At 52.6% G+C, this 24342-nt stretch overlaps 1 protein-coding gene across 1 annotated transcript; it reads right to left on the reverse strand.

Moving 5' to 3' along the window:
* Nucleotides 1-389: 389 nt before the first annotated feature.
* Nucleotides 390-22907, reverse strand: FKBP1A (FKBP prolyl isomerase 1A). The gene is made up of 4 exons (XM_056107827.1): nucleotides 22758-22907; nucleotides 22582-22629; nucleotides 2623-2735; nucleotides 390-542 (listed from the first exon to the last, which is right to left on the reverse strand). Exons 1-4 carry the CDS (start codon nucleotides 22792-22794, stop codon nucleotides 414-416), a joined length of 327 nt encoding a protein of 108 aa, XP_055963802.1. The 5' UTR covers nucleotides 22795-22907; the 3' UTR covers nucleotides 390-413.
* Between the last annotated feature and the right edge of the window lie 1435 nt (nucleotides 22908-24342).

Here is a 24342-nt window from a genome sequence, read left to right on the forward strand (position 1 = left end):
AGAGTGGCCCGACACACACACATTCGCATACCGGCCCAAGCACTGCATGCACGCGCGCACACACGCGCGCACACAACTCTCACATACTGGCCCAAGCACTGCATGCACGCGCGCACACACACACGCACACACATACGCACATACTCGCCCAAGCACTGCATGTCCGCACACACACTCTCGCATTTGCCCAAGCACTGCACACACATTCACCCAACATCTTTCACACCCCCCCAAGATCTCTCTCTCTCTCTCCCAGTGGTGCCTCAGGGCTGGGCGTGCGGGAGGCGACAGTCACTCTGCAGCACACACAGTTACCAGACCACCCAATGCCAGCGCTGAGAGTCTGGCTCTTTCTGCCGCCCACTCGTCCATATCCTTACCAGGGGGAACGCAGGGGGGGGGAGCCATTCCTGTCATTCCAGCTTTAGAAGTTCCACGTCAAAGACGAGAGTGGCGTTGGGTGGGATGATGCCTGGGTGTCCAGTGGCACCATAGGCGTAGTCTGGAGAGATGGTCAGTTTGGCTCTCTGGCCCACACTCATCTGAGAGAGGAACGAGAGACCGTTAGCTGCACAGTTCTGACAGCCTCCATGAGCTGCGTCTACCTGGGTGCCTTGGCCAGGGCCAGTGCCCAGAGTCTGCAGCTGGTGTGGTAGGACAGTCCCTGAATCCGGCCGCAGCCAGACCCTACCCTGGCTCCAGAAACAACCAAGGAGCTTAGCCTCTCTACTAAGGGCTGAAGAACCTGACTCCAGGCAGCCAACACCCGAGAAGTGTCCCCACTTGGTGGCCAGTGGCCTGTCACTGAAAGAACAAGAATCACCTAAGTGCTTGAAAAAATGTCATTTTTGCTCAAAGGACAATATCCAAAGAATGGTACTTTCGGGGGTGGGGGGCAGTCTACTACGTTGCATTTTCCACATTTTTTTTTTCTTTTTGGGTCACATCAAGCGATGCTCAGGGGTTATTCCTGGCTCTGTACTCAGGAATCACTCCTGGCGGTGCTCGCGGGACCATATAGAATGCCGGGGATCGAACCCAGGTTGGCCGCGTGCAAGGCAAACGCCCTACCCGCTGTGCTATCACTCCGGCCCCATCTGCATTCTTAAGAATACAGAAAAGACTCAAATTTTCAGGGACATAAAGCAGCATACATATGTACTACTATGTGCTTAACGGCAATATACAAGCATCTGTACCCTGTACCCTCCTGTGTAAAGTGAAAATACTGCCAAAGAACATAGTACCAATGGTTTTTCATGGGGAAAAAATACAATGGTCAGGGTCAAAATTCACTTTTTTTAAGGGGCCAAAGTGATAGTGTAGCGAGTAGGGCATTTGATTGGCATGTGAATCAGGTTTGGTTCCCTGGACGCCATATGGTACCCCAAGCACCAGCAGGAGTGATCCCTGAGCACTGAACTGGGAACAAGCCCTGAGCATCACCGAGTGTGGCCCCAAAACAAGACAAAAATCACTTTTAAGAATACATTTGTGGGGCTGGAGTAACAGCACAGTGGGGGGAGTGTTTGCCTTGGGTTTGATCCCTGGCATCCCATATGGTCCCCTGAGCCAGGAGTGACTCCTAAATTCAGAGCCAGGAGTAAACCCTGTACATCATCAGGTGTGATCCAAAAAGCAAAACAAATAAAGTTAAAAAAAAAAATTAAAAAAGAGCAGGACCACAAAGAGTTTAGAAGCTGCTCTAGGCGCCAGGAAGCTAGACACAGAGTAGCCCGAGACTGCTGGGTGCTGGGGAGGTGGGGGTGGCTGTGTGTAGGCCTCAGACTCCTCCCAGGTGACAAGGCTGTGGCTGGTGCCAAAGCACACTGGGTCAAGGGAGCCTGGGCAGCGCCCCAAGTGTCATACTTGGCCAGCCTGGGGCGTGGAGCTGGCTGATAACACTATCTCCGTAGCAGCTAGGGCTCTTGGAACACACAACACAGTTATTGTTCCAGCGCTGGAACATTCTCCGAAGAGCCATGGTGTGGACAATGGCTGGCACGAGAGACGGGGGATGGGCTGCAGACACAGAGCCAGCTAGACTCGAGGCAGGACGCAGCGGGCCAGAGGGCTGGCAGAGATTCCCGAGGGAAGCAGGCCCCAAAGCTCTCTCCTTGGACCGCCGAGCCTCTGCCCTGCAGGGACGGAAATCTAGACACCCGGCTTCAAGTTTCTGAAAGCAAAGCCACTCACCTGGAGATAAGGCAGTAATGTTTTATAGAAGTGATGCTGGGTGCAGTGTAGTCTGGGTGAAAGAATGAGTCTTTCTCTCCCTTTCATTTAAATCTCCAATTCTCTTTGGAGAGAAGGAAATAAACTCATGCCACCAGGCAGGGTCTGCCTAAGTGAAAGCCACCATGAGCATCTTGTTACCCTGGCCCCACTAAACACACTTTCTAAAACCTTCAACCAAGCAGTCAGACAGATTGGACAGCGAGTAAGGCACTTGCTTTTTTACATGTGCCCGACCCGGGCTTGATTCCTGGTATCCCATGTAGACCCCCAGCCTTGCCCAGTGTGGCCCCAAACCAAAACCAACAAAAATAAAATAAACAAAAATCAATAAAACCCTTGAAACACAGGAACCACACCACTTAGAGTAAGTGAATGGGTACATACCTGGGCGACCCCTTCTTCCCAGCCTCGAATCACTTCCTGCTTGCCTAGCATAAACTTAAAGGGCTTGTTTCTGTCCCGGGAGGAATCGAATTTCTTTCCATCTTCAAGCATCCCTGTGAGAAAGGGCAATTGTAACATGAGCAACACGGGGGAGGGCAGGAGGGAGCCAACAGGCAGCAGGGCCCATTCAGGGCTGGAGGATCCCCGGCCAAGGAGGGCTGCAGAGAAGCTGGGGTGGTCGTCCCGAGTTTGTGGGAGTTTCCCCCCAACGTCAGAGCACACACGGTCGGGTCTGCACTGTTCTCTCCTGGCAGAAGTCTCCAGCTTCTTCCACAAGCCTCCCCACCCCCATCTGAAAATGGGGCCCTTTTGGGTGCACGTGACAGCAAGATCCAGAGAATGCAAGTGACTGTGATCCCTCAACTCACGCACCATTATTTACAGAAATTAGGATCCTGTTAGAATACTGGAGAATCGAAGGCCAGTATGGGGCAGCAGGTGGTGGTAGGGAACCAGGTAACTGGGAAAGCAGCTTTGGCAAAGAGCTGAGCTGCGGGGCAACGCTTCCACTCCAGGCAGACAACCTCTGTTAACTCTAATGGCAGCACCCGTGTCAACGTGTTAACCCTCCCCACCCAGCTGTTCCCGTTTCACAGGCAAAACAAGTGAGCAGAGAGGAGCTGGCAGACGTTGAGGTCACAGAGCTTGACTACTGCTGCCTAAACCATCTTTATTCTGCCGTGCCAGGCAGCTTCGAGGGTCATTTGGAACGTAGTTATGCCTGGTCATGCAGCCTCCTGGCTCAGTTCTCCAGGTCCATCAGGGCTATCGCTGCAATGCTTGTGGGGATGAGGGGGTAAGGGATCCAAGGCAGTGCTAAGGCTCAAACTCAGGGCCTCACACAGGTCCCACCATCTAAAACATCTCCCCCGTAAACGGAAGGCCTCATCAGGCCAAATGTGCAGCGCTGAATCATGAGACACTAAACTTGAAACCATGTCACCCTGCCCCACACTCGTCGGACCTAGTGAAAACTCAGGAACTGCGAGCGCCCCAGCAGTCACATCACCAACCAGGAAGAGCCTGACAAAGGATCAAGGACAGCAAGGTGGTCCCTGGCCCCAGAGCCCTGTCTGCAAAGGCTCAATGGAGAAGACCCACAAGGCCGAGAGGGACGCCTGGAACCCAGCCCACAGGAACAATCCCAGCATGAAGACCAAGAAGCCTGGAGGAGAGCCCCACCTAACCTGAGCAGACACTTCAGAGAAAGTTCCCAGCCCCCCACTGGGAGACAGCCAAGGGACAGGCGCTGCTCACAAGCCCAGGACAACTGCCAAATATTCCAACCAGCCAACAGATGAGCGGAGAAGCACTGGATGACCGAGTCTTACCTGGGGCACCTCTGGGCCTAGTACACACATGAACATGTATACAGGAAACGAAACTCGCATGTAACAATAAATGCCAGGAAAGCATTATTAGTTTTGAAAGCTGATCATCATTGTGAGCCCCTAAATTTATTTCATGATAAACAAAGAGTTGTAACTCAAGAGTTTAAATAATATAGCATACTCTAAAAAGCATCACTGGACACCCCTCCAACCAGCACAGTATCTTATAAATGCACGGCAAATATTGAAAAACATTCTCTACGCTTTTGTTTTTGGCTTTTTGGGTCACACCTGGCGATGTTCAGGGGCTAATCCTGACTCTGCACTCAGGAATTACTCCTGGCTGTGCATGGAGGAACCATATGGGATGCCAGGGATTGAACCACATCCGGCAAATGCAAGGCAAACACACTCTCCCCACTGTACTATCACTCCGGGCCCCTATATGCTTTGTTTCTGAGCCTTAACAAAGCCGACGCAACTTCCAGATGTTACAGACATCAATCCAGAATTTTGTCTTATTCTAAGCTCCTCCCCAGGTGTGGGGTTTCTTTCGCTTCACTTTTCAGCTTAAGCACATCCCCCCACATCAATCTGGTCCTGCCGGAAGGAGCTGCTCTCCCGACTAGAGGCAGGCTGGGGGCCTCTCTCCTCCTGCCCCCCCCCCCCCCCCCCCGCGTCTCTGATGCTGATTCACCCGGAGAGTGGGTGCTCCCTGGTACAATGATGGAAAGTTGTCTGTCCAACCCAGTGCTCTTAAGCTTTTCTGGGACGACGTGGGGCGAAGCTTCTCCCTGTTATTTTAAGAGCAGGAGCACAGGCCTTGCTCAGGGCAGACGCTGAGTTCAGACCTGGTGTCACAGAGAACCCACGCATGGGCGTTACCAGGGACTGTTATTGGCAGGAGAAACTCAGGGCTGATGAAAAACCCAGGAAGATTCACTTCAGCAGGGGGATGGAAAGAGGACCCCTCAACGGAGCACTGCTCCAGATCTACCTAATAAACACAGAAGACACAAAAGGACCAACTGATTCCAGATCACCCAAGTGTTTTAGAAAACAGCACAAAATTTTGTGCTCATACAAAGCTGAGTAAAATTTTGTTTTAAAGACTTTATTTTTGGATCACACCCAGTTGTGCTCAGGGCTGACGCTCGGTGCTTAGAGACCGTATGTGGTGGCAGCAATAGAACCTGGGTGAGCCGAATGCAAGGCAAGTGCCCTGCTTGCTGTGCGAGCGCTCCTCCCCCCTCAGGAAGATTTACTGGTGTAAAGCTCAGTAAGATTTGTTTGACTCACCTCCCGCAACGGAGTGTCTAGAATTAGAAGGGAAGGACAGGAGGAAGAGTTAAACTTCCACAGATGAAAACTACAATGCTGGTATGAAAGTACACTAAGGTGGAAAAACTGGAGATTCTACAAGCAAAAAGTAAAAACTGGGTCTGGAGCGGATAGCAAAGCAGGTAGGGTGTTTGCCTTGCACGCGGCCAACCTGGGTTCGGTTCCCAGCATCCCCTATGGTCCCCCAGCACCACCAGGAGTGATTCCTGAGTGCAGAGCCAGGAGTAACCTGAGCATCACCGGGTGTGAAGCCAGAAAAGTACAAACGTCGCTCTGTATTTCACATAATACCAATTTAAAATAGTGAACAAACCTAAATATAAATGCTAGACCTTCATTTTAGGAGCAAATATAAAGAAATAATCATTGTAACTGTGAGTCAGGCAAAGATTTCTTAGATATGATTCCAAAAAGCACAATCCATGAGAGAATAAAATACACCTAATTAAAAACCTCTTGCCCTTTAAAACTATCTGGAGGCTGGAGTCACAGTACAGTGGGCAGGGTGTTTGCCTTGCAAAAGCCCACCTGGGCTTGTTCCCTGGCAACCCATATGGTTTCTTGAGCCCCACCTGGAGAGCAGAGCCAGCTATAACCCCTGAGCATCTCTGGGAGTGGCCCCAAAACCAAAACAAGACAAGTTATTTATCAGATAAGGGGTTAATAGTCAAAACACATCAAGGAATTCATTCTACTTAATAACAAAAACAAGGCACACAATCCAACTAAAAGGTGGGCAGAGACTCTAAACAGTTTCCCAAAGAGGGCATACAGATGGCCAGCGGGCATGAGAAGGCGCTCATTTTCACCAGAAAACGCAAATGAAAATCCCACTGAAACATTGCCTTATTCCTGCTAGAATGTCTATTACCAAAAAGGTGATGGCAAGGACGCAGGAAAGGAAGTCCTTAGGCATTGTTGGTAGGAATGCAATGGTTCAGCCTCTGGGAAAGTGTGGAGATGCCTGTCCTGCTCCCGTTGTTCATCGATTTTCTCAAGCGGGCCCAGTAACGTCTCCATCATGAGACTTTGCTGTTACTGTGTTTGGCATATTGAATACGTCACGGGTAGCTTGCCAGGCTCTCCGAGAGGGGCAGAAGAATCGAACTCGGGTCGGCCATGTTGGCTGCGTGCAAGGCAAACGCCCTACTTGCTGTGCTAGTGGGCTGGAGCGATAGCACAGTGGGTAGGACGTTTGCCTTGCACGCGGCCAACCCGCATTTGATTCCCAGCATCCCATATGGTCTCCTGAGCATCGCCAGAAGTAACCCCTGTGCATTGCTCGTTGTGACCCAAAAAAGAAAAAAAAAATTAAAAATAGGACACAGCCCAGAATTCTACTGATGAGTAGGAGTATATTCACCCCCAAGTTCACTGTAACAGGCCTGAGGGTGAAGTAGGTAGTGTGTTTACCCTGCATGTGGCCGACCTGTGTTTGATCCCTGGCACCCCCGGGATCAGGGGTTTGCCAGAGCTTACCAGGAGGAACCCCTGAACAGAGTCAGCAGTAAGTCCTGAGTACCACTGGGTGTGGCTTACAAACAAACAAACAAACAAAACCCCCCAAGTTCACTGCAACATTATTTACAACAGCCAAGGTATTGAAACAATTTAAGGGTCTGACAACTGGAAGTGTAGTGCATAAAATCTGTGTATTATCTATGTGAAATATTATTCAGCTACAAAAATAAGAATGAAATATTGTCACAACAAGACAGACAAACCACTGGGAATTTGTACTAAGTGAAGTAATTAAGAAGAGAAAGACTTCACCACATTTACATGAGGAAAACTTTTTGAGGGGAGGGCAAGAAGAGTTTGGGGGTCACAACTAGAAGTGCTTATATGTAGAATCTTTAACAAAAAGTGGGCCAGAGAGGTAGAACATGAGAAAAGGCGCCTGGCAGGCAGTGGATTTTGGTCACACACATGGTCCCCCAGCATCTTCAGGGATCACTCCTAAGCAAAGAGCCAGGAACAGTCCCTTACACTGCCAGGTGTGAACAAATAGAACAAAATGGACAGATAAATGAAAACCAAACGAGACACAGAGAACAGAAATCGAGTGGGGGCTGCCAGAGACCAGAGGAGTGGAAAAGGAGCAGACCAAAAAAAAAGAGCGAGGAAGTTAAAGATTACGAATGACTAAGGAATAAAATAGCAAGACCTGAAGGTGTAACATACAGCTTGGTGACTACAGTTAATGCCCTATTAAAAATTTGTTGTTTTGGGGTCACACCTGGCAGTGTTCAAGGAATCTTCTGAGGTGTCGAAGATCAAGGAAAACCTTGTACTCGCTGTACAACCTCTCTGACCCCCATATTAAATATTTTAAAGTTAATACAAGAGTAGCTCTTTAAAAGAAGTCTCATCCTGTGGTGGGGTGGGGGGGGGTGGGAGGGATACTGGGATCCGTCGTGATGGGAAATGGGCAGTGGTGGAGGGATGAGTATTTGATCATTGTACAATTGAAACCCAAGCACAAAAATGTGTAAGTCAACTTTACCTCATGGTGTCTCACTAATAAAAAGAAAAAAATAAAAATTAAAAAAATAATTTAAATAAAAAAAAAATAATTTAAAAAAAGTCTCATCCTGGAGAGAGAGAGAGAAGTGTCGGCCATAGAGGTAGGAGGGGTTGGGTGGAGGAGGACGAGGACATTGGTGGGAGGCACTGGTGGTGGGAACTGTACACTGGTGAAGGGATGGGTGCTGGAACATTGACTGAAACCCAATCATAAACAACTTTGTATCTCATGGGGATTCAGTTAAAAATAAATCAACAACAACCACAGAAACAAAAACCCAAGTAACGTGCTCAGAAAGTCCGATGCTATCTCTATACTACCCAAAGAAAGTCAAGAATACTCTCCGGCAACCAACCCAAGGAACCAAAGAGGAACCCTGCAACAATCATCCTCCAGATGGCCTTGACTTAGAATCGGACAACTTCCCTGTTACTGTTTCGAACTAGTAAAGTCAATGCACACTCCAGACCAATGAAACAAATTAAAACCTAACCTCTATTAAAAAAAATTATAACCATATAATAATAGATGATGTCACTTATTGTGAATTCATTTGTCAATTATATCTAAAAAAAGGGCAGACATACGTGAAGAGGGACATAAATAGCATAGTGATAAATTTTAATGCTATCCTAAATAACAATATACTACTAAACACAAAATGTACATTCCTGGGGGACAAGTAGCTGAGGCAGGAGTAAGCCCTGGGCACTGCCAGGTATGTCCCCCCCTCCTCCCCAAAGAGAACAAATTCTCCCAGGAAAAAAAAAAGTTAAAATAAAGCGGGTGTGGCTCAGGTGGGGGCCCCGCGCTCAGGCCCCAGTGGCTGAGGGTCAGGTTGGTCCCACAACAGGAACCAAAAACCTGCATCGAAGGAACCTCCAGCCAGGTAACACCAGGGCTCCCCCAGCCTCCTTCGGGCACATCCTGGTGGTGCCCAGGCAGCCACGTCCGTTGTGACGTGGGGGCTGCAGGGCACGAATCAGGGCTCCTGCAGACAGGGCGTGTGCTCCAGGCCTTTGAGCCGTATCTCTAGCCCAACACCACTCGTCTTCAGGAAAATGCAAATCAAAACCACAAGCACCTTCCAACCATCAGGATACTATTATTCAAAAATAGAAAGATGCCTTTAAAAGAAGGAAAGAATGGAAGTACATGCCATAGATATGGAAAAGAATCTTTGCAAAATATCTATCTGATTAAGGCTTAGTCAACATATTTAAAGAGCTCTCAACTCTTCAACATGAAGGAAGTGACCGAGGGGGGGTGCTCAGTGAAGAACACTTACTGACATGAGGCCTTGGGTTCAATCCCCACGGAGGGAGGATCGTGGTAGTGAACAAGTGAGGAGGGTGGAGAAGGGGGGGAGGGAGAGGAAAGGGTAGGGAAAACACGATTTTAAAAGGATGTGGAATTTGAACAGGTACTTCACCAACAAGATATATATATATACATATATATATATGCGCTAGGCCGAAGAGATAGTACAGCGGGTAAGGCGGTAAGGCGTTTGCCTTGCATGGGGCGATGGGGATTTGATCCCCAGCATTCTGTTATGCCCTGAGTCCCGTCAGGAGTTAACTCCTGGATGCTGAGCCAGGAGTAACTCCTGAGCATCACTGGGTGTGGCCCCCAAACAAAACAAAAACACACGGTAAACAAACACAAAAATGAGTCATTATAAAAATTCAAATTAAAACTTGTAGGAGAGGGCTGGAGAGATAGCACAGCGGGTAGGACGTTTGCCTTGCACGCAGCCAACCCGGGTTCAATTCCCAGCATCCCATATGGTCCCCTGAGAACCGCCAGTAGTAACCCCTGTGCATCGCCAGGTGTGACCCAAAAAGAAAAAAAAAACTTGTAGGAGACACAATTAGTACCTATGAGAACATGTACAATTTAAAAGACGGATGGTCTGGTCCTGGATGAAGACATGAAAGGGAACCACCCCTCTGGAAAATAGCTTGGTAGTTTAGGTTAACATATATCTACTGCCTTATGATACAGTCACTCTACTCCTGGGCTTCCTTGTTTGGGGTGGGGGTGAAGGTAGTTTTTATTTAAGTTTATTTAGAAAGCTGTGAGGGAAGAAAAAAGAGAGCTGGTGCTTGCCTTGCATGCAGCCAACCCTGGTTAGATCCCCAGCAACCCAAATGGTCCCAAGCATCACCAGGAGTGATACCTGAGTGCTGAGCCAGGAGTACCCCTAAGCATCACTGACTGTGGCCCAATCCCTCACCTCCCAAGACGAAAGATAAAAAAGAAAGGGAGGGAGAAGTTAAGTGTTCAAGAGAACATGGGCTTCCGCAAAGTGAAAAGCAAGTAGGTAAGCTAAGCTATGTGTTCATGGGAGAACGCGGGCCTATAGAGCAGCCTCAATTCGTGGACTTTCATCCAAAATCAATGACAGCCAACGGTCCGCACAAGGACCTGAATTCATAGCAGACGCTTGTATTCATCACAAACAGGAACCCGTTTGTCAGACAGAGTTATTAACCAGTAAAGGAACACAAAGGAAAACCACTAAGCAATAAAACATAATGATTACTAACATATGAAACTATAGCACAGCGGGTAGGGCGGTTGCCTTGCACGCGGCCTCGCCCGCACGGCAAAGCCTGGCAACCTACCCGCGATGTATTCAATATGCCAAACACAGTAACAAGTCTCACAATGGAGACGTTACTGGGTCTGCTTGAGCAAATCGATGAACAACGAGAGGACAATGACAATGACAGTGAAACCAAATAATTATGCCAAGTAAAAGACCAGGTAAGAGCAATATGAGAAAACTAAGAAGACCACTTCATTTGTACAAACATTAGAACATTAAAAAATAAAAATGAATGCAGTAAAGTATTACAGGTTTTGGGGATGAGAACAAAGGAGAGGTTCAAAGGTGGACAAATATGCATTAAAAAACCCCCAACAAACCACCCACTCCTTATTCTACTGGGCTAGAGGCTAATACAGTGGGTCAGGTGCTGGCCTTGCACACAGCAAAGGCTTGCCCTCTGGCTCCGCCTGGCCCCAGAGAACCACCAGGAGTCATCCCTGAGTGCAGAGCCAAGGAGGAGGCCCTGAGCACTGCCACGTTTGACCCTTTCCATTAAAAAAAAAAAAAGAGAGATGAAAACTCATGATATTGTATACTTTACACATGTGTAGTTCACTGGAAATTGTAAAAAGTAATTAAACGGGGCTTGTGAAAATGAGCTTTACTGAACTCCCGCACATGGACACCTCCAATATCCACCCGGGGAAAGATTCCTCCGGAAGGATCAAGTGAGGCCGGCAGTGGCTCCGGGGACTCTGTGCCAGGACCCAGAGACCAGCAGCCGTCAACTGGCCGCCGAGCCAGTGTTCCCGAGAGAAGGCGGCTGAGGTCACGGTGGAGAAACCTCGGCTCTGAAGGCCTGCAAGCGAGACCCACGCTGGCACGCCCCAGGGCAAAACTGACAATTCCAAATTCTGACCCAGAAACTGCAAGGGACAGCTCTGTATCCTCACTGTCAGAGACTGATCCTTGGCCAGGCAGAAGGCTCTGGATACGACTGCACAGCCCCCTGACCACCACTGCAAGAGCCCACTAACCCCCAACAACATTTTTCTTAAAATAAAAATTCTTTTTTTAAATTTTAGTGTTTCTGTTTGGGGGCCACACCAAGCAGTGCTCAGGGGACCAGATGGGTTGCTGGGCGTCAGCCGTGTACAAGGCAAGTGCCCTACCCCGCTGGACTATTCTCTGCAGCCCAACAAGAATTATTTCTTGTCTCTGTGTGCGACATTCAAGGTCACAAACCTGAACTGAGTTGTCTCTGTGCAACTCAGCTCAGCTCCTGGCACTTGCAACACTGGCACTCAGAAGTTCAGATTTGCTTCACTTGCACGATTTTTCAAAACCAGCAGGACAAGCATGAAGCTTCCACATTTAGAACTTCTCCCTATATGGTAGGAAGAGTCTGAGGGGTAATCCCAGAAGGGGAGTTTTTGCTTCCAGCACCTTTAAGTTCCTAATCAGTGAGAAAAATGGGAACTGGGGGTGTCCAGTTAAAGGCACGAGGCCGAGAAAGGAGTGAGAGATAGAGGAGCATGAAGAGCATTAAGGGGCAGCTGATACTTCTCCCTGCAGTTGCTCCCAAACTATTCGACTGTTTTGTTTCTAGGAACCAGACTTGAATCCTTGCAGAGGGAGGACAGGGCTGGGAGGGGTCGGAATAGAAAGGCCTAGAAGACCCAGGCCAGGAGGTTCAGGGGTACACCTGCTGAGCACTGTGCCAGCAATCACCAAGGGCAGGGAAAGAGTGGAGTTAAAAAAAAAAAAGCCCCTGCAGAGTCCAAGGCTTCGGGCACTTGCGGTGTGGTTTTTAAGCACTGATCCATCTACACAGGAGGTTTTCACAAGCAGGTCCCTAAAAGTGTTGCCCGTGAGTAACTGCAGGCGAGGTCAACCTGAGTTTGGAGAAAGAAACCAATTATCTAGAAATGTGTGGCACTCAGCCTGTTTTACAACAGTCCCTGCTCTACTTTAGAACTCCACCAGGAGAGTTCTCTTTAAAGTCCGTTAGCAAGTAATTTTTATGTCTGGGTTTGAGATAAGATGTTTAGAGAAGCCACGTCGTTTTCATGACTCACACACCAACTCCCTCTGTCCCAATGGCGATGGGTGTAAAGAGGTTCCACACACGAACCGAGATAAAGGAAGTGAATTAAAGGTCCCATCTCCGTCCCACTTCCAGGCCTCTGGCTGCACCTTCCAGCACCCCACCTGTGAGGTCTGATGTGGGTGGCAGCTGCCCACCCCAAGGAGGGAACCGACCTATCTGTCTCACAAGACCTGAGTGTGAGTCACCGAGCTCCCAGCCCTAATGGAGAAGGCACCTTTGGCTAAACACCGTCAGTTCCCCAGCAGGGCCCATGGCGGGAGGCCACGGCCCATGGCTCCCGGCTCAGAGCAAGGAAGCGGCTGCATTTCTGCCTACCACTTCAGGGCTAAATCTCAGCTCCACATTACAGCAATTCCTTCCCTGGGTTCCTTGTTGTTTTTTGTGGAGGGGCCTCCCTAGCTGTGCTGGGTCAGAGGGCTATATCCAGCGTTGGGAAGGGACCACAGAGTGACCAGGACCTGGGCCTGGCCGCATGCACCCCAACCCGCTCCTGCCTGGGACCCCAGCTTCCCTGCAGTCTGACCTGGCAGCCCAAGGGACAGTCTTTGCTTGCTCTGGAGCCACACCCAGTGGTGCTGGGCCTACCAACCGCGCGTGGGGGACCCTGTGGGGTCCAGGACTGAACCTGGATCACGGCTGAAGAGGTTCCCATCAGGCGGTGCCGCACTGTACTCTCTCCCTCAAAGGACAGACACAATCCAAGGGAGACTGTCTCAGATGCTTAAAGACCCCTCTCCCAACACCCCCACGGTTGCCCTCACACTCAGCGGTGACAAGAAGTCCTTCCAGTGGCCATGAGGCCCACCGAGCACTGCTGTCTCCACTCAGTTTCACTGGCTCACCCATACTTCTCTCCACCCACCGCCGGGTTCCTGGGCCTTGCAATGGCCCTACTCAGTCACACAAATTTTTGTCTTGCCCTCAGGTCTGATCTGAATGTCACTTTCCCATTGGAGACTTTATGGACCTGTCTAAAATCTCTACTTTCTCTTGTCCCCCCTTTAGCACCTACTGACTAAAACAATTAATAGGCAAGAAATACATTATGTATTTGTTGTCTGTCTTTCCCACAACAGAGGAGGATCAATGAGGGCTGGGGGATGTCTTCACGACATAACATGTGTAGTACCCGGAATAGTGCCTTGCACATAATCAATGATCAGTAAGTACCCAGAGAAAACTCAAAGGCCCTCCCCAGACTAGGAAAGTCCTTCTCTCTAGCTTGTCTGAGCCATACACAGCCCGTACTCTGCACAAGGCCAGCACCTCGAGGGCAAGGCCAGTCTGTTTCCCGGCTCCCAACACGTGTTCAAGTAATCCCTGTGGGAACAAGATCAGCTCAACAGGGTAACTTACGGGCACTGGATGCACTGGAAGAAGTGGTGACAATTTTATTAGTCCATAGAAACAGGGTAATGTCCAGCATGCTGCAAATATGTTCTCTCATATTCTAAAAGGAAACAAATACCAAACCAGTCGCAGTAGGACACAGGTTTCACTGCTCTGAGGCTGGAGCATGCCTGCCTGGCCCTGCCTGACTGCCTGAGGCCCTCAGTGCAGGTGTCTGGTCTCCAGGGCTGCAGTGGCCGGGTCAGGAGAGAGAGGCACACACAGCCTGCCTGCGATGGAAGCTCGCGGGACCCACGCTCGTCAGAGGATGAAAGGCTGCACGGGTGCAGGTCACTGCATCTACCGAGCAGGTGCAGCGAGCAAGCGCCTGTCCTGTGCTGGGGCGTGAGCAGTCTGGTGGGATGGGAGTACCAGCAGAGACTCTCGGGGGGGGGGGGGGGGGGGGAAGGCGTATGCAGGAAGGAGGAGGGGTGCGGGTCAGGCCAAGGGCCAGGTGCTCCCCTCCGCCAGCATCCTGGAGTTATCTTTCCCTCTACTTCCCATGACTCTTCCTCCTTTTTGTGTTGCTAGAATATATCTGGCAGAAGGACAGGGGGCTGAGGAAGGAAAAACAAAGACCCCTTAGTAGGATGGGGGGGGGAACCAACACCACAAAAACCCAGAAGAGGGGAAACAATAGAAATAAACAAGCTTTGCCATGGGTAGCAAAGGGAGAACTGGCCACTGTGTGTCTAAGTTACCTGGCCTACCCCTGGCATTTCCCAGGAGAAACAGCAACTGACAATATTTTTAGAGAAAATCTCAAGGCAGATAAATAACCCCCAGCTTACAAATAAAATGAATTCACTAATACGTCCTAAAAATTAATATTAAACTACCAAAACGCTCATAATACAGTGAGTATGGGAGGCCACAGAGATAGCTCGACGGGTTGACTTCCCACTTGCCCTGCATGCGGAGGCCCAGGTTCATTCAGTCCTTGGAACTGCACTCCCAGGAGTAGCCCCTGGCAATGCCCAACGTGGCCCAGTGAATAGTGAGCCTTCCTGCCCCAGACCCGGGTTCCATCTTGGCACTGGACCCTCCCCACAAAATACAGACAAATGGGCGAAGTTGATGGCAGGTAAGCTCTACACAATTAAGTTGGTAATGATCAATGAGGAGTTCGTAAGAGCCAGTGAAAGTGACCAGAGATCTCTAGAGAAATACACAGGGCCAAAGCAGGGCTGTCAGACCAAGGAAATCGTGATGGAATGAAGAGTGGGCAATGTCAAGAACATAGCAAGCCAGCCAGAAGCAGTTCCCCTAGAGAAGCGTGGGTCAGAGAAAATGTCAAAAATAACAAGGTGGAGCCGGAGAGCTAGTAAAGAAGGCAGGGTACTTGCCGTGCATGTGGCTAAACCAGGATCAATACCCAGAACCCCATGTGGTTCCATGAGCTCCACCGTGAGTGACCCCTAAAAACAGCCAGGAGCAGCCCCCAAATAAAGTAACAACAAAACCCCCACAAAAAATATGATGATACTGGGAATTGGCTCAGCATTCCATTCCTGGTATCAAAAACAACAACAACAAAAATCCATTAATTTTAAGGTCCTCAGTAAAATTTCAGTTCTAATACTTTGAGACCAAAAATAAAAAAGAGGAGGTAGGGAAGTCACTTGTTACCATGGGGAGGTCTTCAACACTAATCTATCGCTTTCAACACTGGGAATTAAAAGGAAATATTTAGGTCTTACCCTATTTTACAGAAGAATGCAAATTAACGAAAGTGGTAGGACTGGAAAGATTAAAAACCTACCGCTCTGACCCTCAAACAGACGAGTGGATAAAGAAATGATGGTACTTGGGGCATAAAGATAATACAGTGGGGAGGGAGCTTGTCTTGCATACAGTCAACCCAGGCTTGATTCCCGGCACCCCACCAGGAGTGGCCCCAGAGTGCACCCGCTGGGTGTGGTCCAAAAAGTCAACCACTGACAGTCCGTATACACCACAGAACACTACTGAGCTCTCAGAGACCATGAACTGCAGTGTGCTGCAGCTTGGGTGGAACTGGAGAGCATCGTGCTGGGCAAAGTCAATCAAACAGAGAAGGACAGACACCGAATGATCTTTTTCGTATGTGGAATATGAAGGAACACCATAAGGGAATAAAAATGGTCAAAGATCACAGACCCGGAGAGTCTGCCTAGAGAACTGCTGGGAGGGGAAGAGGGGGCATGAGGAAATCTAGAGAGAGTGGTGGAGGGGTATGACACCGCGGTGGTGGGTGTGATACAGTGAACAACAGCATCCTCTAACAGGAAATTACCAGTGTCTATCTTGGCGCCCAAGATAGACATGCATGTACACATATACCCCAATCCTACACTTCATACATGTCAATGTCATCAATAACTGATGAGAATCACCCACTGACATGAAGGCTAGCAGGGAAAGACCAGCGGACAGCATAGCATCTGCAGTAGGTCCAATACTCCTCAGATCATCTACCAACCACAAAGGGGGAAGATGGACCTTTACAAAAAGATCAGGTTGGCAAAACCTTCCCCACGGTAGAAGTACTGAGAATGTAGTACAGGGAGTCACGTATCAAGTCTCCAAACGAAAATGTTTACCAGAAACTATTCAGACATTTAAAACTCAACTGCCAGGTTACAGGAAATCAAGGCAGAGGAAGGGGTTGAACAACACTAGGAGAAAACAATGGGACAGAGGAAGGGTATTCTATAAGATAAGCCTGCTCTTTAAAAAACAAAACCAAAAAAAAAAAAAAAACCAGATCATTAAGTTAAGAACAGTATGAGAGCACTCTTCCACACTGACAAAATGGGGAGAACTTCCAATAACAATGAGTAAATCTCAACTGAATTTTTTAAAAAACAAGGTTATTATGCGGCCTCTGAGAGTACAACGGGTAAGGTGTCCTCCGTGTGTCAGACCTGGATTCAATCCCCAACACTTTGGTTGCCAGGGCCTGGCAGCAGTGATCCTTGAGCTTAGAGCCAGGAGTAAGCCCTGAGCATGGCAGGGCATGGCCCAAACACCACCCCCTATTCCTACCCACCACAAAAAAGCTATTAAATAGAACGCGGAAGGATAAGCGAAGGATCAGAGCGCTCAAAAGACCAGTGCAGATGCTTTGAATGTGGTAAGCCCAGTTCAATCCCCCACACCACCTGTGCAGCCAAATGGCATCTGAGTCTGTATGCTGGTAATCACAATGCAAAATAAAGCAACGTTTTTACGAATGTTCAATTCCCCACTGTTTACAGGAATATGGGAGGTGCGGAAGGACACCTTTTTGTCATCTGGCCACAACAGGTGCTGCTGGGCGCTACTCCTGGCTCAGTGTTAAGGGGGCCACTGTTGGCGGTGCTCAGGGGACCATGTGATGCAGGGAAATGAAAATGGGGCTCCAGCACATACTCGAGTCCTGGGACGTCTCTCAGCCCGGGACCTGCATTAATCCGCTCAGTCAGGCTGGAGTAGCCCGACACTACCCCTCTGCTACCCACCCAGAAACAATGAACACTACTGAAAACTGCCCTTACTCGCAAATGTAAGAGAATGGCTGCAGAGATAGTACAGTGGGGAGGGATCTGCCCACATGCAGCCGACTTGAGTGACCGGAGTTTGATCCCCATCCATCCCAAGCACTGCCAGGAGTGATTGCTGAATGCAGAGGCAGGAGTAACACTTGAGCACTGCTGGGTGTGACCAACCCCCGAAAGACCCCAAACAATTAGATGCAATGTGTGGCCTGACTGGTGGTGTTTTTGGGTTGTTGGCTTTTTTTTTTCTCTTTTTGCTTTTTGGGCTGGAGCGATAGCACAGCGGGTAGGGCGTTCGCCTTACAAGCGGCCAACATGGCCGACCCGAGTTCGATTCCTCCGCCCCTCTCGGAGAGCCTGGCAAGCTACCGAGAGTATTCGATATGCCAGACACAGTAACAACAAAGTCTCCAATGGAGACGTTACTGGGCCCGCTCGAGCAAATCGACGATCAACGGGAGGGCCTTTACCTTACCTTTACCTTTTGCTTTTTGGGTCATACTGGACTATGCTCAGGGATTACTGCTGGCTCTGCACTCAGGAATTACTCCTGGCCACGCTCAGGGGATTGTATCCGGGTCGCCACATGCAAGGCAAATGCCCTTCCTGCGGTGCTATAGCTTTGGCCCTGTGTGGTCTTGCTTTAACATGAATTCTCAGGGCTAGGGCAGAGCACTTGCACGTGTGAAGCTAAAGGTTTGGGTTCAATATCCGCACCGCAAAACAAACAACCAAAACCCCCAAAAACCACTACTGCTACTACAATTACTAATAATAGAAACTCTTCATTCAGACCCATGTCTCCTGTGTAAGTGCTTATTTCCTCTACTTGTAAAATGGAAGGACTAGTCTCAGCTCTGTTCAACACTACTGGTCTCCAACTGCAGCAAAGCTTCAGCCACTCCGAGAGCTGAAGCCCTGAAATCCAGGCTCTGCGGGGTCCACTCTAGACAGACGTGGCTGGCAGAAGGACCCAGGAAGAGGGAAGAACACGTCACTCAAGTGCCTGGGACAAGGAGCACATGCAGTGATGGCATCACTGACCACTTGCGCCCCAGCAGGAGCTGTGCTCCCGCTCAGTGCAAAGCACAGGAAAGCAGAGCGAGGGGCACAAAAGAAGCTCTCAACACGCTGGTTACAAGCCAGAGGTGCGATCTGTACCTGCTCAAGGGCCACGTCGCCGGATTTTGGCTTTCTGCTGCTTCTGAACAAACACCTGAAGAAGGAACCAAATGGATCCTGCCCCTGGGCCTCACCAGTGACCACCCGTCTGCCCAAGGAAGAAGACAAATGGGGAGCACAGGTGGCATCCGGGAGTCCCTAGACATGGGACAGTTCCAGCGTGTTGGCCGAGACACATTCAGCAGGGGTGAAACAAAGTAGGAGGGGAGGTAGAGGCTGAAGAACAGCAGTGGGATGGAGCCGGGGTGGGACGGGCAGGTGCCCACGCCCTCCCAGCAGCCTCAGTGTTCTCCAAGTCAAACTCCTGAGGCAATGGGACCAAGGAATCTTTGGTTTTGCTTGGTTCAAAGCCAGAGGTCAGACAGACAAAAGGACCCTGTGGTGCTCGGGAGCACCTGCCACACGGGCAGTGCTGTGGTGGGCATGGTGGCATTCGGGGCTGCATTTGGCAGTGCTTCCGGATCAGGTGATACTGGAGATGAACCAAGGGTTGGACGCATGCAAGGTGCAGGCCCTAAGCCCTGACTATCTCCCCAGCCCACCCCTCAGTCCTTTTGAAGTGGATAATCAAAGTATTCCTCCACCCTCTTGATGCTGTGTGACAATGGCAAGCACGTGGCCTGCAGCTGTGAGAAGGGACAGAGCCAGGCTGTGTGTCAGGGCAGGGCCAACAGCACCACTGACGGAGTCAACAAGGGTCAGGAGTCATCCAGCACGATGAGGACTAGCTGCCCACAGCAGTGCCTGTTCCTACTGGGAGGTGTCTGACTAGTGAACGCTGAAGTTTTCATTCCCCCGCCCCCTGCACACACACCCCCAGGGGCCACTGCACAGGCCAGAGGGCATGGGAGGCACCCTAGGGAGTGGGCGAGAGGTTGACTTCCAGGCCACCACTGCAGCATTACAACACTCGCACGGGGACGGGGACTATGGCTCAAAGGGGCAGAATTGTGGGTGCCGGTCAAGTTCCATCCAGCACCGCAGAGCCCCCTGAACACTGCTGGGGGTAGCCGCAAGGGTCCCCAACACAGCCCAAGCACCAAGTGGAACCCCCAGTTTTCCGAACACTACCAGGGAGACGGCACTCCCACCCGCCTTCCGACAACCAGCATTCCACACGACCCCCTGAGCCCTACCAGGAGTGACTCTCGAGTGCAGAGCCAGGAATAACTCCGGAGCATCACCAGGTATGGCCCAGGAACAAAAAAAGGGCGATGTTCCTCACCCCCATACATAAAAATAACCAAAACCGAACCAAACCAAACCATAAAATAAAACATTCCCGTGGCTAGGATTGGCCCGTGCTGTGCATGCCCCTCACTGCTGCGAGATGCTGGCTTCCACAGCTGCTTCTCTGAACCTGCGGAACCAGGACAGGCTGCGTCAGAGGGTTGCCAGCCCTGCACCCCTGCCCACTATACTTCACCCTCCTGCGAACAGGAAGGCCCTAAATTACACACTGTCAAGCACCGGGAGCTTCCTGCCCTAGAGGAGACCCAGGGCGTGCACAGCATGGGGTGGGAGGGCCCCCCGCTGAACTTTCACCCCTTCCCAGTTGGATGAAAACAGAAGCCTGGAGCCGGAGAGATAGCACAGCGGGTAGGGCGTTTGCCTTACACGAGGCCAACCTGGGTTCGATCCCTGGCATCCCATCTGGTCCCTGAGCACTGCCAGGTTTGGCCAACAAAACTCCATAGAAACCTCTGGAACGGTACTGGGCGCCCGAAAAGAAAATTAAGAGGCCCCAGGAGAATCCCTTTTCCTTTCTTGAGGTCCAGGATGCTTCCCTGAAGCCCCTCAGATCTTTCTGATACTAACACACTCCCAACAATTAGCTCCCTCAGATGGAACCGCTTCCCAGAGCCTTAATTGCTACAGATGAAATCTCAAAGCGCCTCCCACACCCCCACAGGTCTGAAACAGGTTCTTCCTGGGAGGCTGGTGGCAGTTGGACAAAGTCATGCAGACAAAGCCACCGGGTGGGGGAGACTGAGGCAGAGCCCGCCCCACAAGAAAGCATCTTTGCGGCAAGGAGGCCTGGAGCAACAGGACAGAAGGTAGGATGTTTGCCTTGTACACGGCCGACCTGGGTTCCAACCCAGGCATCCCATATGGTCCCCCCAGCACTGCCAGGAGCAATTCCTGAGCTCAGAGCCAGGAGTAACAACCTCTGACCATCGCCAGGTGAGGCCAAACTGCCCCCCTCCAATTTTTAAAAAAATTAAAAACAAGATGAAATAAAAACCCCACAAGCCTGGATCCTATCACACTACCAGACTCCCGACGGTTCTGGGGACATGGGGGTGAGTGCCACCCTCAAGGAAAACACAGCAGCTGCAGGGAAGAGGCCCGGGGGCCCCTGCCGATGCTCTGGGGTCCTGTCACGAGGCTGGGAGTGTGGCCACTGCTGACATCCTGGGGTCCTGGCCTGGCAGCAGAAGCTGTATGGGTGAGCCATGGAGGAGGAGCAGCCACGTGGACCTGGGGCACCAGGGATGATGATGTGCCTGGTGGTCCTCCCCATGGGCATGTGCAGTCCTAAAGGGGAAGGAGGGCCCGAGGGGACCCTGGGGAACTGGCTGCTCAGCCTCCAAACCCCAGCCCACAACAGTGGTCACTCTTCTCATCCACACCCAACTGAGCAGGACATGCAGAGAAGGTCAGTGGCCGGTTCCCTGCAGACACTGGCCGCTACACCAGCGCTTGTGGTGGCCCTTTTAAAAGGTCCCGGTCCTCCATCCACCCCCTGCCCCAGGGAAAAGGGACCAGAAAAATCAGAGGGCAAAGCAGGGGGAGGGCATCGCCTCCCCACCCCCCTCCCCTTCCCAAGGAGAGTCTGTTTCCTCCCGGGGAGGCCAGGGGCTCTTCCCTCTGCAGCAGGGCCCACACTGCCTCCACCCCTCCTTACCAGCAGGAGAAGGAAGAAACAGAGGAAGGAGGGGGAGGACCGGGAGGAAAGGGTGGGAGAGGGGAGCGCGCAGGAGGAGGGGGAGGGCGGTTATTCCTACCGACTACTGAGGCCCCGCCAATCACCGCCCCCTCTGGCGGCCCACAGCCTCCCGGGGAGTCTCCGCCCGCTCCCCCTCCCCTCCCCTCCCACCCAGGAGGGCCTTGTAAGGGCATGAAGTCAGAGATGGTCCCAGGCACCGCGTGAACATTCCCTGGAGGGGTCTAGGTTAGAGATAGAGGTGCGGGTGGGAGGAGGGCGAGGGGGAAGGGGAGGGGGGCGGGTGAGGGCACTTGCCTGCCCGGATGCCGTCCCCGGGACCCCACAGGGCTCCCTGAGCACCGCCAGGCGTGATCCCTGAGCACCGAGCCAGGAGTCAGGCCCGAGCACTGCCAGGTGTTGCTTCCCCGCCCTCCCCCCCAATAAAACGAAGTAAAACGACGCTGGCCGAGGAACGTCTGCGCTCCTACCGGGATGCGGGGCGCAGGGCGGGCTGGGGGGCGCCTGAATCACGGGTCCTGGACCGTCACTGTCGGGGAGGGGCAACGACCCAGCAGGTTCCCAGCTCCCCGCCGGGCTGGGCCAGCGCAGTGACTCCGGCGGGGTGCGGGGGACGCTCCCGCACGCCCGAGCCACCTCGCCCCTCTCTCCCCCGCACCAGCGCGCCGGGACACCCGGGAGCACGGACCCTCGCGCCGGGCTCGCCGGCCCCGTGTGGGCGCGCGGCGTGACCTTGCGTGGTTCCGCCGCTCCTCGGCGCCCCGCCGCGGGCCTCAACGTCCCCCTCCGTGCAGCGGGCGCGCGGGACAGCGGCGGCCCGGGCCTGCGGGGCTCGGCGGGCCCGTCGCGGTCCCACCCCCGACCCCCCGGGGGCTGCGGCCAGCGGCCGGGCCTCGGGGTCGGGCCACGCGGGCCTCGGCGGCGCCGCCACGCCCCGGGCCTGGCGGGCAGGGCTGGGGCAGGGGCTGGGGCAAGGGTTGGGGGACCCCGCACTCACCGGTGTAGTGCACCACGCAGGTCTGCCCGCGCTTCGGGAAGGTGCGCCCTGCGGAGACAGACAGACAGACAGACGGACAGTCGGGCCGGCACGCCGGTGAGCGGCTGCGCGCGCGGCGGGGCGGGAGGGTCCCCGGGCCCGAGGCCGGGGTGAGGGGGGGGGGGGCGCCCACTCACCGTCTCCGGGGGAGATGGTCTCCACCTGCACTCCCATGGCAGCGGCGGCGGCGGCGGCGGTGGTGGCGGCGGCGGCGGGGCGGGCGGCGCGACAGGCGGCGTAGACCACGACGGGACCCGGCCGGGTTCCACTGCTCGGCCTCGACCCTCTCCGCGCGACGCCTGCGCACGCGCGCGCCTCCACACGCCCCGCCCTGCGCGCGCGGCCCCGAGCCCGGCGTGCGCGCGGCCCGGCCCGGCGTGCGCGGCCTCGAGCCCGGCGTGCGCGGCCCCGCGGCACCGGCATTGGCGGGGAGTGGGGGGGAGGGAGAAGGGGGAGGGGCGGGCCGCGGGGCCGGAAGCCCGGAAGCCCGGAGGCGCCCGGATGCCGCCTTTGTGCGCGGCCGCGCGGCTCGCCCCACCCCCAACCCCCCCCACCCCGCTTCCTAGCTCTCGGCTCTGCTTCCAGCCGGGCTGGCGGGTCTTGAGCCGGGTTTCCGCAGTGGGGGAAGGGGGAGTAAGATCAGGGGCTCCGCTGGGGCCTTGGCGGGGTGACTTGGGGCAAGCTGGGCCTGTTATTTTTTTGTTTTTTTGATGTTTTGCTTTTTAACACCTGGCGATGCATAGGGGTTACACCTGGGTCTGCACTCAGGAATTACTTACTCCTGGCGGTGCTCAGGGGACCATATGGGATGCTGGGAATTGGGTGGGCCCGTGCAAAGCAAAAACACCCTCCCCGCTGTGTTATCTCTCCAGCCCCTCAGCCTGGTTTTTCTGTCGGGGCCACACCCGGCTGTGCTTAGGGTTCCTGCCCGCCCGCCCGCCGGGGCTCAGGGCAGCCTCTGGGGATGGAACCTGTGCAAGGCTATTGCCTTCCCCCACCCCCACCCCAGTGCTGTTTCTCTGGCTCCTGGCCCACTCTTACAAGTGTAGAGGTCAGCTCTCTCTTGTGTGCTCACTCACGTTAGCTCTCAGTTAAAGTGACTCATTTTGGGTCCCGCGTTTCTTCTTTGAACTAGTCGGCCCTGAAGCCAGTCAGCTCCTTAGGTGCATGCATCATTCTTACTGAGCACCTACTGTATGCCATGCGCTGTGCCCAGGCACGCCAGCTGTGCACGAGGCGGACGCAGTCCCTGATCTCAGAGCCTAGGGTCGTGGTGAGAGGCGGTTGGACTCGCTCTGCACCGTATTCAGCCTGTAGCACTGCCGTACTGGGTGTTCTGCTAACACCGACAGCCAACTTACAGATGCTGGATCCATGAGACGTGTCAGAACAAAAACAAGCAGGCAGAGCTATTTCTTTAGGATGGGGAGGCCTTAGTCCCCACCTGGTGGTGCTCAGGTGCTTAGTTCTGACTTGGTGCTCATGGATAAGTCCTGGCCTGCACTGGTGATGAAAAAAATAACGGTTAGCCAGCAGCACTGACCCTGATTTATCTATCCCAGCTATTTCATTTTTTTCCCTTTGGTTTTTGGTCTTTGTGCCACGCCCCACTGTGTGTGGTGTTGCTGGGGCAGATAGCATGCGAAGCTGGCACTCAGCCCTCTAGGCAACCTGCCTGAGAACTTTCATTTCATGACCTTATCTTGGAAACCACATTACTTC

This window comes from Sorex fumeus, unplaced genomic scaffold, assembly GCF_029834395.1.
Source record: "Sorex fumeus unplaced genomic scaffold, SorFum_2.1 ptg000178l, whole genome shotgun sequence".
NCBI classification, from domain to species: Eukaryota; Metazoa; Chordata; class Mammalia; order Eulipotyphla; family Soricidae; genus Sorex; species Sorex fumeus.

Coding starts and splice junctions, on each gene's coding strand:
- FKBP1A (XM_056107827.1), bottom strand. CDS start 22,794: ATGGGAGTGCAGGTGGAGACCATCTCCCCCGGAGACG. Junction 22,630..22,757: donor GACCATCTCCCCCGGAGACG/GTGAGTGGGCGC, acceptor CTGTCTCCGCAG/GGCGCACCTTCCCGAAGCGC. Junction 2,736..22,581: donor CTGCGTGGTGCACTACACCG/GTGAGTGCGGGG, acceptor CCTTTCTCACAG/GGATGCTTGAAGATGGAAAG.